This window comes from Phaeodactylum tricornutum, chromosome 19 (assembly GCF_000150955.2).
Source record: "Phaeodactylum tricornutum CCAP 1055/1 chromosome 19, whole genome shotgun sequence".
NCBI lineage: Eukaryota > Bacillariophyta > Bacillariophyceae > Surirellales > Neidiaceae > Phaeodactylum > Phaeodactylum tricornutum.
The window spans coordinates 613,684-626,222 of NC_011687.1; the positions used below are offsets into that span (position 1 = coordinate 613,684).

At 50.9% G+C, this 12,539-nt stretch overlaps 6 protein-coding genes across 6 annotated transcripts; 4 read left to right on the plus strand and 2 right to left on the minus strand.

Moving 5' to 3' along the window:
- Positions 1 to 338: 338 nt before the first annotated feature.
- On the plus strand, positions 339 to 1,326 carry PHATRDRAFT_39477 (predicted protein; the record flags this gene model as incomplete). Its single annotated transcript, XM_002183356.1, is given in 2 exon segments — positions 339 to 1,171; positions 1,191 to 1,326. The coding sequence occupies 2 exon segments, from the start codon at positions 339 to 341 to the stop codon at positions 1,324 to 1,326; spliced, it is 969 nt and encodes a 322-aa protein (XP_002183392.1).
- A 188-nt stretch (positions 1,327 to 1,514) lies between these two features.
- On the minus strand, positions 1,515 to 3,359 carry PHATRDRAFT_48895 (predicted protein; the record flags this gene model as incomplete). The annotated part of the gene is made up of 2 exons (XM_002183482.1): positions 1,515 to 3,135; positions 3,352 to 3,359. 2 exons carry the CDS (start codon positions 3,357 to 3,359, stop codon positions 1,515 to 1,517), a joined length of 1,629 nt encoding a protein of 542 aa, XP_002183518.1.
- A 616-nt stretch (positions 3,360 to 3,975) lies between these two features.
- PHATRDRAFT_48896 (predicted protein) lies at positions 3,976 to 5,307 on the plus strand (the record flags this gene model as incomplete). Its single annotated transcript, XM_002183357.1, has 2 exons — positions 3,976 to 5,243; positions 5,270 to 5,307. Exons 1-2 carry the CDS (start codon positions 4,439 to 4,441, stop codon positions 5,305 to 5,307), a joined length of 843 nt encoding a protein of 280 aa, XP_002183393.1. The 5' UTR covers positions 3,976 to 4,438.
- Positions 5,308 to 5,524: 217 nt separating this feature from the next.
- Positions 5,525 to 6,751, minus strand: PHATRDRAFT_39480 (predicted protein; the record flags this gene model as incomplete). The annotated part of the gene is made up of 1 exon (XM_002183483.1): positions 5,525 to 6,751. The coding sequence occupies one exon, from the start codon at positions 6,749 to 6,751 to the stop codon at positions 5,525 to 5,527; it is 1,227 nt and encodes a 408-aa protein (XP_002183519.1).
- A 544-nt stretch (positions 6,752 to 7,295) lies between these two features.
- Positions 7,296 to 8,270, plus strand: PHATRDRAFT_3924 (predicted protein; the record flags this gene model as incomplete). Its single annotated transcript, XM_002183358.1, has 1 exon — positions 7,296 to 8,270. A coding segment is annotated over one exon (975 nt), but the record flags the coding sequence as incomplete, so codon positions are not given.
- A 1,450-nt stretch (positions 8,271 to 9,720) lies between these two features.
- On the plus strand, positions 9,721 to 10,950 carry PHATRDRAFT_48898 (predicted protein; the record flags this gene model as incomplete). The annotated part of the gene is made up of 1 exon (XM_002183359.1): positions 9,721 to 10,950. Exon 1 carries the CDS (start codon positions 9,736 to 9,738, stop codon positions 10,948 to 10,950), a length of 1,215 nt encoding a protein of 404 aa, XP_002183395.1. The 5' UTR covers positions 9,721 to 9,735.
- Positions 10,951 to 12,539: the final 1,589 nt, after the last annotated feature.

Sequence of the window (12,539 nt, forward strand, 5' to 3'; positions counted from 1 at the left end):
AATGGACAGACGTGTGCAGCCCCAAACGGACGTCGCACAGTTGGTACCGACAGCGCCTGACGATCTGTCATACTGTCAGTATGAGAATGTGCTTCGAGGCTTTTCCATCACAGACGGTCCATAACAGACGGTCCAAGTCCAACCAAAAAGGAGAACATCCAACGAACAGTGTTGTCATATTGGTGATTGACTGTGTGATGAGAAAAGTGGTTGTTGTTGGCTCTCTCGCCGTCAAACGAACTGTAACATACTCTTCACCAAGACGAGTACTGTAAACAGGGAAAGTAAGTACTACAATCCTATCTACATCCATCCCAGCAATCACAGTAGAGAGGAACATGAGTAGGGACCAGGAGGACATTCACCGTGAGGAAAGCAGTCGCGATCGGAGTACCACGCCTGCAGCTACGTCAACGCCTGCGGCTTTGGCGGAACGAGGGGAGACTGATTGTCGCCCGCCATCGAAGGAAGACGACGAGGAGGAACAACGTCGTCGTCGTCGTCGACGCCACCGTTCGCCGTCTGCTTCCTCGTCCGTCCACCGCAGAGATCAACGGCAGCGGAAACGATCCACTACGCGACACCGTCGCTCCGATTCCGTTTCTTCGCACGATTCTCGACAACGGACCAAACGGCATCGGAAGAAATCCAGACGTCGGTCCGATTCCGCCGAGGAGACGAATCGCAGTCGGAGTAGGTCGAGTGAACCCCACCGCCATCGCGACTCCCGTACGACTTCCTCCAAACACCGCCATCGGAAGCATCGCAAACATCACGGTGATCGCGACTCGGAGTCGTCGTCTGCGGAGGACGAATCCAGATACCGCGACGAGCGGCGCCGAAGCCGTAATCACGAATCGAAAAAGAAATCCAAGTCCTCCACCCAAAAGCGCAAACACAAGCACCGGAGGGATCACAAGGACGACCACGAGGGTAATGATGACTCGACTGGTCTGCCCGTCTTTGGAAAATACGGACTCCTCAAACCCTCCGATTTGCACAAAATGAAACGGTCCTTTGACGTTTGGATGGCCGAAGTGCAGGGCATTCCGGCCTTCAACGGTCCCAAATGGGAACTCCAGCAGTACTTTGCCACCTACGTCGAAGACTACAACACAGCCACCCTGCCACATAAAAAATACTATGATTACGATAAGTGGGAAATCGACGAGTATCAGAAACAACAACAGCAAGAGCAATTACACTTGTCCAGCCTTGGGGGTGCAGCCTCGGCAAGGGCGGACCAGCGACAACACGAACTGGAACAACAGCAACGTACCCAGCGCAAGCGTCAACAAGACATCGAGCTCACCAAGACGCTCATGAACACGGAAAAGGTACAGGAAATGAAACAGCAGGCGGATTTGCGTGCAAAGATGCAAATTGCTTACAAAATGGGAGACACAACCACCTACGAACGACTCAAGGAGAAATTGGGACCCGAAAAGTAAACATAAGCCGATCGTTTTGCTTTAATCACTATGCACCGTCGACGGCTCTCGAGTGACGAAGCTTCATTGATCGGTCGTCGATTGGTCTTGCGTGTCTTTCTCCTCCATGACGTTTAATTTGCCATCCAGAAATCGTTGTACAATATCTAAATCGTCCAGGATTTGATCCGGCTGCCGACAACCCACCACCAGCTTGTCAAAGACCTTTGCTTTCAGAACAAAATCGAGTCCGAATTCTTGCAGTCGCGTGGTGGGAGGCAAATCTTCGTATACGGGGACCTCTTTAGTACGTTTCCCATGGTTTTCGCCGTGTTGGAGCAACTTGCGGGTATTCCGAGCAATTGCGTACCGCACCGCCATACTATAGGCAGCGAAAAAGCTTTGCAGGACACGGGCCGTTTCGTCGTCGTAGGATTCGAACGTGTCGTGAATGAGAGGGATAATCTTTTGGTAGAGGTCGTGTTCGTGGGCTCGGAACGAACGTAGATTGTCCAAACCCACGTCGACATCGTGCAATAAACTTTGCAATAGTTTGCAGCCGTCGAGTGTCTCCCGCTGATCGGCCGAAAGTTCGATTCCGTCCTGTTTGGCTTGCAAGATTTCTTCGGCATCAAAGTGTTGCAGGGCGCTTTTCAGCGCCACGTCGTAGAGTTCTGGTGGCGCAGTCATTTCGTTCGTCCAGCTGAGTTTCTTTTCCATGGTGGCTGGTATTTGGTAATCGGCAACGACAAAGGGGTGTCCGGTGCCGGTTCCTGCGTCGGGATAGCACGTGAGTGGGCGCATGCAGTGGAGTTCCAGGTGCGGGAGGAGGTCAGGGTCGGCGGAAACGGCGGCGTGGAGGTCGCGCGCGACCGCCAAACCGTTGGTCTCCAAAACGTTGGCGGGTATTTGTACTACGGATAGCCGGACGGCGTGTCCCAAGGTATCACGAACGTGTGCGGCGGCTTGGAGTATGGTGCGGTAGTCCAAGTGGAGGGGATGGGTGGACGGTAATCCGAGTCCGTTGCTGGCAATGCCGTAGGAGGCAATGGTGCCAGCTTGGATTTGTTCTTCCAGGGCCAGAAAGGCATCCTGCAAGCGTTCCTTGAGGCGATTTTGTCGTTGTTCGGGGGATTTATCTTGCATGAGGATGACTTGGACTTCGGGATTGTGCAGTAACGGAACGATGCGTAAATCGTGCGGCGTAGTGGTATTCAGTAGTGGCGAGGCTCGTATGGCTTTTTGCAGATATTCCTTACCGACGTTGTGGACGACTTGCGATTTGGTGGCGGCCTTGGGATCCGTACTTTCCGGAGCGGGGATATCTTCTACGTGAATATCGAGTGGCAAAAAGAAGGTAGCCGGACTGTGGGTGGTGGATCGGACGGCATCGTCGTTCTGGCTAGCGCTGGCGACGACATCCGCTTCACCCCGAGGCGGTGCAATGGTCCGGTAGCCCACACGGGTCAAGACAGTGACGGCTTGGTTGTTCGGACGGTCCGTCCCGGTGAGCTGGTGCATTTGTGCGTGCTGGTAGGCCTGCAGTAACGCGGCTTCTCCTCCGTCTTGTCCCGCTTCCAGAGTCGTAACGCCCTGCTGCAAGGCCGCTTGTACGAGTTCTTGGTAACGCGCCGGTTCCATTTGCGACCATTTGTGTCCTCCCAGGGCCAGAACATCTCGGGCTTGCAGTGTCACGGTGTTGTTGCTGTTGGTAGTAGTAGCATTAGGAGTCGTCGTGGTACTACTACAGCGAGTCGAGACTGTTGTCGTTCCTGGCGTTGTGGAAGTATAGTCGGTCGTTGTTGCGGTTGTCGTTAGGGTCCGACGCACGCATCCCAGCGAGTGTGTCGTTGACAGTCCCGTGGGTCCCGTCCGTCTCACCAGACTCGTTCTGGTCGTCCCCACCAGTACGGGCACGAACCGCAACATTTGGGTCTCCGTTCGAAAAAAGCGTCTCTCTCCCACAGGCACACTTGTTCGGATTAATTTCTCTAACACACTCGAAACTTGTTGGAGAGTCTCGTGGATTGTAAATTCAACTTGATTGATTTGATTTGGTAGCTTGCTGGGAAACAAAGGTAAACACCCGAGAGGTAGCGAATGCAATGCAATGCAACGCAACTGCACGAGGGAACGGCGGAAGTGTAAGAGCACCCAAGATGGACGGCGAGTCCAATGGCTCTTCGGGATTCGGAAACGATCAGGGATTCACCGTCACCGTCACCGTCACCGTCACTGCTCTACTACTACTACTGCTACTGGCTTTCGGTACCACGGTTCACAGTCAGTAGTAACCCTATCCGATGATTCGGTTCGGCCATGCAAACCCGGATTTGGGTGTACGAGATATCCTCTAGCCTGTCCTTAATAGGGTTCAAAAGCAAGGGTTTTCTCAACGGCTAGCTAGAGCTCACAGTCAACTACTACCCGCACAGGATACGTGACCAGACGTGTGAGATACGCGTCTAACGGTCATCGATCGTTCCCGTGGGAAGCTTCACGCGTTGGATACGAAAGTCCCCAACGCCAACGACTACGTCGTCGACCCTCACGAAGTCGACCATGGAGGGAGAAAGAGGGAACACCACCACAAACATCATTGACTGTGAACAACGATACACGACACACGACACGCGAGTAATTGTAGTTTATCTCCATTTGCACTCCAGGGGGACGACATTCGCAGTCATTACCTGTAAGCAACGTCCACGTTCGTTGCGAACCGACGCACTTTCAGTTCCCATTTTTCCCTTTACGTTCGCTAGCTAGCTAGTGAGTGTGAGTGAGAGACCTGGACGGGTAACTGGAATCACAGTCAGAGTAATTGTTCACTGTCAAGTCGCCAACACAACTGAATCGGTTGATTGATTGATTGCTTGTGAGAGATTGTGCGAAAGAGAAAAGAGACCTCTCGGACCGTCGACCCCACACGGTGAACCCGTCTACGCAGACACACACCAAACAACAACAACAACAACACACACATCGTAGTAACGTAACGATCTACCATGCTCGCGGCGGACAAGCTGCAGCTGCAGTCGGCCTTGAAGCAGCAGGCGACGGCACTCAAGGAAAAGGAATTCAATCTCCACCATTCCAACCTCATGACTGTCGGGACGCAAGCCGCCGTCCTCGCCGGTCTCGACATTACCATGTTCATTGAATTCAATCCCCCGGCAGAAGACTCCTGGGAGGAAGACTACCGATCGCTTGGTCACGTACTCCGGATGGTCTATTACGGTGTGATTGTCGGCGCCTTTTGCGCAAACATGATGGTGGTGGCACACACCACGGCGCTTTCCGTACTCGGTGCCGGACTCGCTCTGCGTGGACCGGACGGTAGTATGATGACCGCCACGGACGGATTGTACCAGGAACGCAATTCCGTCTTTCGAGTCTTCGGGGCGGGCCTCGCCCTCACCGTAGGCAGCGTCCTCGTTTCCGTCTGGCTACTCCTCCGCTGGGAAGCCGCACTCGTCTGTTGGATCGTTACGCTCATTACCTGTCGCACCATGTACACCAATTACCGACGAGTAGCAGCCCGATTCGATTACGACGAATCCGAAACGGTCGATTTTCGAGACATTATGGAAGGACCAGCCGCCATTCGCGGTGTCCCCATGTACGGAAAGCCCTCCCGGAGAAAGGTCCTCCAAGCCGCCGCCCTGTTGCAGAGACAGTTGCCCGTCCAATCGAATTACTATTGCCGGAAAACAACAGCAACCGATGAAATCAACGCCAGCTACGATGCTTCGGAAACAGGGGACGACTACGACGACCACGATGATGATATTGATGCCGATTGGAACCACCGTCGTCCTGATGTGGAGAGTCAACAGATGCTGGCACCGAGGAAACGATCGGCGGGAGAAATTAAGCGACGGAACAACGGCAATGGTAACGGCACACGTACGAACACACGGGATCCGATACAGACCGTTTAGCCAGTCCGTCAAGGTGCTTTTGTAGGGCGTGCTGTGCCGTCCACCGCTAGTTTTTTGAGATCCTTGCCCCTAAGGGAACGCACTTGCGTAGGTTGCGTACGCGTACGTACAAGTCTAGACGACCGAATGTAACATACGTTAGACTCGATTTTACCAGGCTTTTGCACGGTTACGATAGATTCGTTGCCAACAGCTTTCGTTCGACACCCAGCGAGGGATGCTTCCGAAGTGCGTCATGTTCATTTGTTGGTACACACGCTTTTTACGCGGTATTACGTTGCGACGAATCCACCAAACGTCTGACGTTTGTCGTGATCCTTCGATACGCACGGTAGCGTTCGTACCGATCACACCCTGATACGTGCCTGCCCGTACCCACCGAAAGGAATCGTACCGGTCCTGGGCAGTAGTAGTGGTGGACGCCTGGTGTGCGTCGTTGGACGGTCGGGAGGGTAGTTTTGGACCCTGTGTGCCCATAAAGTGTTGCATGGCGGCCTGTAGTGCTCCGGGGCCAGTCACGAACGGAACATACTGATTTGTTACGTCGTGCAAGTCCAATAGTCGGTGCAAACAACTCTGAATCCACAAGTACACGAGGGGATGACGCGGGGCGGCCGCCGCGAAATATTGCGACAAAAAGCCGCCACTTTCGACCACGAACATAGCTTTGTCGAGATTGGGGCGAATGGTACTAGCGTTAAAATAGGGACCCGGGGCATTGTCCATGTCCGTGTAGATGCCTCCGTATTCCCAGAGAATCAATGCTCGCCACAAGTCGGCCCGAGCCGCCCCTGACACGGTGCACTCCAGGGCTTGGGACAAGTGAGGGAATTCCGGCCACTCACGATGCAGCAAACGCTCCATGGCGACGTCGTTGTGAATTAGGAGAGAATGGTTCGCGAATCGCCACGTTTCTACGTTAGCGGCGAATGATTTGGTCATGCAACGGGATTTACTCGTGATGTGAATAACGCGTGGAATTTGGTTGTCAAAGGAAGGGCTTTCCGTACCGTGTTCCGGAAGAATGATGGTATCCGGGACGAGCACCAAGTTGCGGGGACAGGATATTTTGACGTCTGTATGTACCAGTTCCCGCAGTAAATCAGTGGAACGTGGCAAAGACGTGTCTGGGTCAAACGGTTCAAGCCACAGCCCCGTCGTCGTCGCGTTGCTCACGGAGTTGGTTACGGACGTTCCCGTGGATTCGATTGACTGTGAATACACAGTGATTGGGTTGTCTGCTAGATCCGCTATGGTTGTGAGGAGGCTACCACTGTTGTTGCACTGCAATGCCTTAAACAGCTGATGGATCAGCGCAGCCGAGACTACGTAGACCGCAAGAGTAACGTATCGGACCCCTCCTCGGAGCAGCGCCATTTCGTGAAGCGAGCAGTCCCAGGGAGAAGCAGTTGGAACGTTCAAGGTTCCTGTTGCCCTCTTATTGGCGGTCTTTCAGTGATCACGCTGCTGTGGCACATCGGCGCCTTGTTGGATACTCCTCTTTGCGGATATCAACCAATCCGTTCCGAATGTTATGGTACGATGATCGTTCGCATCGGATTTGCATCGACATTCCCGTATAAGTGCGGGGATGACCCACAAAGACCGACCCTGACCCTGCCGATGAGCTCGGTCACGAACGATCCCACCCGTCACAGGTCAATCGTAGATTTCAATAGAATCCGGGTTTCCCGCGTGATATCGCCTCTGGCTGTAAATCCGCTGTTGGATTGCGACACTCGCACCTATTGACATCAATACCGGAACGCCAACGGTCGCGCTGAGAATTTACTGTTAGAGGCACATTACGCATAGCACCGAAGCTTGTGACTGTGAATGTTCCTCGTGGTCTAGCCTTTGATTCGCTTTCGACTCGCGGCTGTTTCGTACTGAAAAAGCAACGAGTACTAGAACTTTCGAGATGGCTTCTGGAGATGAATGGTGCACGATCGAGTCCGATCCTGGTGTCTTTACCGAACTGCTGGAGCAGCTTGGTTGCCCGCGCGTTGAGCTCCAGGAGCTTTGGAGTTTGGACGAAGACTCGCTGGCGCAGCTGACTTCATCCACAAACCGCGTCTACGGTCTTATCTTTCTGTTTCAATGGATTGGAGAGACGCAGAAAGAGCACGCCACGACGCAGACACCTTTAAATGAAGATGATATTCCATCCAATCTGTTTTTTGCCCATCAAGTCACCACTAACGCCTGTGCAACGCAAGCCATTTTATCCGTCGTACTCAACGCCGACTTGGAGGAGCAAGAGCTGGGGTCAACCTTGGGGACCTTTCAGTCATTTACCGCGTCGTTTCCTCCCAATCTCAAAGGCGTGGCTATATCTAGTTCGGACGAAATTCGAACCGCACACAACGCCTTTGGGAGGACGGACGCATTTTTGCACGAAGGCAAGATCCATAAGCCTACCGGCGACGAAGAAGCCTTTCATTTTGTGGCGTATGTACCGCAGAGCAATGTTCTCTACGAGCTTGACGGTCTACAGAAGGGACCCATCGTCGTTGATACCGTGGGAGCAGAAGAACAGGAAGCTGGCGCTACGGCCTGGCTAGGCATTGCCCGAAAGGCCATTCAAGATCGTATGCAGCAATTGGGAGGTGAAGGATCGATCAAATTTAACCTCATGGCTGTAATTGAGGACAAGCGTGTGCTGTTGGAGTCCCAACTGGCTGATACGGCCGAGTCGGATCCACAGCACGATCTCTTGCTGTCTCAAATACGAATGGAACGCGACAAACGAGAATTGTGGAAGGCAGAGAACCAGCGGCGGCGTCACAACTACGTCCCTCTCTGTGTGCAACTTTTGGAAGAATTGGCCAGGGATGGATCACTCCGCGGCTTAATCGAAGCTGCAAAGACAAAGCTAGTGGAAAACCGAAGACGCGCTCGGGAACTAAAGCAAAAATTTGCAACGTGATGGGTCGTGAAGTGATCGTAAACGTTGTTACCCCCTGATCGTGAACGATGTCGTTTTGAGTGCCGATAAAATAAACATTACAAAGATCTAAAAAAATGGAGATATTATTCACATTGAAACGGCTGTCGCAGCAGCTTGGTGAAGAACACATGCGGCATGACTCTTAACTTCCAGCCTCCGCAAGGATCCTTGGACCAAGTCGTCGAGGGCAAGCAGAGTCCAGTGATTCAAAACAACTGCAAACCACCAACTGTAAATGGTGGGTGTGTCAATAGAGGCATGCGGTCAAGTTAAGAGCGTTGTAGAGCAAGGCCAAAATGAGAGCTTTTTAGAGCAACGCCAATCTCCTCTTCGAAGTCGTCAATTTAAAAATGCATGGCCGCGAGCTGGATGTGCTGCCGGAATTTGTCAGCTCCAAGGACTTCTCGCCAATAGAATAATCGTCTCCTATAACTCATTCTTCCGTGAAGATCTCTTCCGGGACTCGCCTTTCCTGCTTCATATATGTGCCGCAAAGCTTTCCGCAATACACGCAACACCTCTCCCCAATACACGCAACACCTCTCCCGTTGGCACTCCCAAATACCTGGTAACAAGGCGCGCAAAAGCTTCGGATGTTTCGATTCCTATATGTAGCATAGGTAGGTGCGATCGTCGCGAGGGTACCCTTGCGGAGTCACAATGGCAATCCTCAGAAAAAAATAGTTCATAAGTGCGCGATGCAGGTCAAGCTTTTTCTTCACATAGAGTTGGAGTCATGGCTTTCTGTCACAAAATGTAGGCAACTCTAACACCCGCGGATGCGAAACTAATCCTCTAGTAAGGAACTCAAAATCGTTCTGTGTCTCTGGTACAGCCCGTTGCGGGACCCGGCCGTCCAAACCAAGCGCCCTTCACATGATTTCTCGATCGCTTCGAGTGCTTACCCCAACGCGGAAGAACTTGGGCCGATTGTGTTCCGCAATTTACAATGCTACATTTTCGTGTTCAGTTGGTTGAGTTCGAACTGATCCAAGGACGGAAATCCACACATTATCCAAGCATTCGCTATATCTCCATGTCGCCACGCTCCTTCCGGTACGCAAAGCCGCAAGAACTGTAGCGCCGCTGGGGGAGAAACTGCTACGCATTAAATCACTTCGCAGTCGATGTAGATAATATCAAAAAAAATGTAGCAAGCATGCTATCTAGCAACAAAGTCATTGGCTCATAAGTGAATCTATTTATTAGATTTGACTGTTGCTATCAGTTGATCATCTAGAAATATAGCAGGAAAAGAAATAGAACGTGATACTAAAACCTTCAAAAGTCCTGTTTTTCTTTGTGATTACCTTGCTGCGATTGACGGCATCCGAGTCAACAGCAAATATCGCGAAAATCGAAAAGTGCAATTGAACGTAAGACCTTTTCCTTCTGACCAGCGCTATCTGAAATGTGGCTTAAAAAGCATTTACTGGCAGTAGCATTGCTTTTGGCCTGTGTGATTGCTACGACCCTGTTCCAGTTTCGTGCCTTTCCCGGCCTACCACTGCATCAGGCACCAATTGCAGTGCGCCTTTCCAAAGTCAAAGAGAAGCTCAAACAAGAAAATTCCAAGTCGCTACGACCAGACCCGGAAGCCCTTCACCAAGAGAGTGGAACATCGACCGCGCGAGGTAGATGCGCCATCAATCTATTTGGGTTACCCAGAGCTTTCCAATCACTAGTATTGCCTTCGCTTGTTCAAAACGTGCTGTCTCCTAACTCTCTTTACCAATGTGACTATTTTGTGCATTACTACTTCTTGACATATGAAGAAGCGGGACGATCGGGCCTTGGTGGCCGCATTGATCCGGACGAAATCTTGCTACTGGAACAAGCCGTTAGAGATGTCTCGCCAAATTCGGTCATCTCGTTCCGATTTGATCACGAACAGGCCTTTTGGGATAAATACCAACCATTCATTGACAAGATACGGACGGCCAAAGATACAGATGGACGCTTTTTGTATTTTCCTTGGCGTGATACATCGTACGTTTATCCAGAAACGCTAGATAATATTGTCAAAATGTGGCACAGCATTGAGTCGGCTTGGGAAGTAATGACGAAGCATGAACTTGAGACGTCTTTGCGGTACGATCGCGTCGCCGTACTGCGCTCCGACGTTGTCTACGTAACGCCAATCGACGTTTTTCAAGACAATTGGCGACTAATCAATGATAGCGACCGAGTAGCTGTGGTTCCTGCCTTTGGTAGGTACCCAGTCAATGATCGCATGATTGTGGGACCGCGAGAGGCCGTGGAAATATGGGCTGCACAGCGATTTAACCGGCTGGAGACGCATATAAAGTTTGTGCAGGAGAATCATCCGGGATGGGGTATGCATTCAGAAAGATTTATCAAATGGACGATAAATCCGGCCATTCGAGATAGCAACACAACCATAGTCGAAGACGGCAATATATGCTTTTTTCGCGTCCGTGCGGACGAGACGGTGAAGATCAATGATTGCGAGGACGGCAAGAGTGTGGTGGCTGCTCCATCAATTGTTGAGAATACAGGTGAAGGCAAGGCCAAACTGTTGGAGTCGATCCTGGGTCGCAAATGTTTGGTCCGGCCTCCAGATTCAGCGTCTACCAGTTTGCAATGTCCAAAAAACATGACATGATGAATAGTGATTGTCGATCCTGGGTCGCAAAATGTTTGGTCCGGCCTCCAGATTCAGCGTCTACCAGTTTGCAATGTCCAAAAAACATGACATGATGAATAGTGATTGTCGATCCTGGGTCGCAAAATGTTTGGTCCGGCCTCCAGATTCAGCGTCTACCAGTTTGCAATGTCCAAAAAACATGACATGATGAATAGTGATTGTCGATCCTGGGTCGCAAAATGTTTGGTCCGGCCTCCAGATTCAGCGTCTACCAGTTTGCAATGTCCAAAAAACATGACATGATGAATAGTGAGTGTCGATCCTGGGTCGCAAATGTTTGGTCCGGCCTCCAGATTCAGCGTCTACCAGTTTGCAATGTCCAAAAAACATGACATGATGAATAGTGATTGTCGATCCTGGGTCGCAAAATGTTTGGTCCGGCCTCCAGATTCAGCGTCTACCAGTTTGCAATGTCCAAAAACATGACATGATGAATAGTGAGTGTCGATCCTGGGTCGCAACTGTTTGGTCCGGCCTCCAGCTTCAGCGTCTACTAGTTTGCAATGTCCAAAAACGACGGTGTGACGATACTTTCTTCCCGGAATCGCTATTCGACTGACTGACTGTGATGTGTCTACTGGTAGTACCGTTTCATGTCGCTTCCCTCACGAAGAAATCCGTTTTTCTTTCCGCTCTGTTTTGTATCCCCAGTCTGTTGTTTTTGGCTCGCTGTCAGTCCGCGTTTCTCGTACTGGCAGTGACTGACAGGGATTGCCTTTCTCGATTCTCGATTCTGTTTCAGGAAAAGCCTCGTTCTACTCTTCACTGTTGTGTGTTTATGTACTTTTAACTGACAGTTACTATGTTAAATTTCGGCTAACATTTTCAGCTCCAAGCTATGGCGTCTTTTCTGTGGGCTAATTACTTCTACGGTCTGTTAATCTCACCGTAGTGGATACGTAGGTCCATATTTACAGTACATTCCATACAGGACGTGATGATACGCAACACAAGGTTAAATTATAGGGGTTGTGACATACTACCTATGTCACATCACCAAATCCACTACCACTGGATTTGCTCAGTCCCCTCACATTATTATTCGTAACTCAGAATGATAAGGTGACCAAACAATCCGTCCAGCTCCTGGGATCACGACCAAATCCATGATCAACAACCAAATTGACAACCGTCTTTAAAAACAAATATAAAATCATATCCACGTTGTACCAACGCTCACAGAAACCCACTCTTGTAATTCAATTCCGCACGGTGGGAGGTACGATGCCTCTTCCAAAGCAAGGGACCCAAATAAAGTCAATACAAGATCCTCGAAACTAGTTCTTGAATCCGATGACCATCCAAATTCTTCGTTAGCAAATCCGCTAAGTTTGTTTTGGTACTCTCATGAGCAATCCGAATGATGTCGGCCGCACACGCTTCTCTCACCCAATGATAGCAAATGCTAACATGTTTCTTTTTCAAAACCGACTCCGATCGCGACGCATTGGTAACTACCGATTGATTGTCCCCGAAAACGTTCGCCGGTCCATCCAGAGGCAAACCCATCATTCGAAGTTTGTACCGCAAACCAATCAACAGCTCCG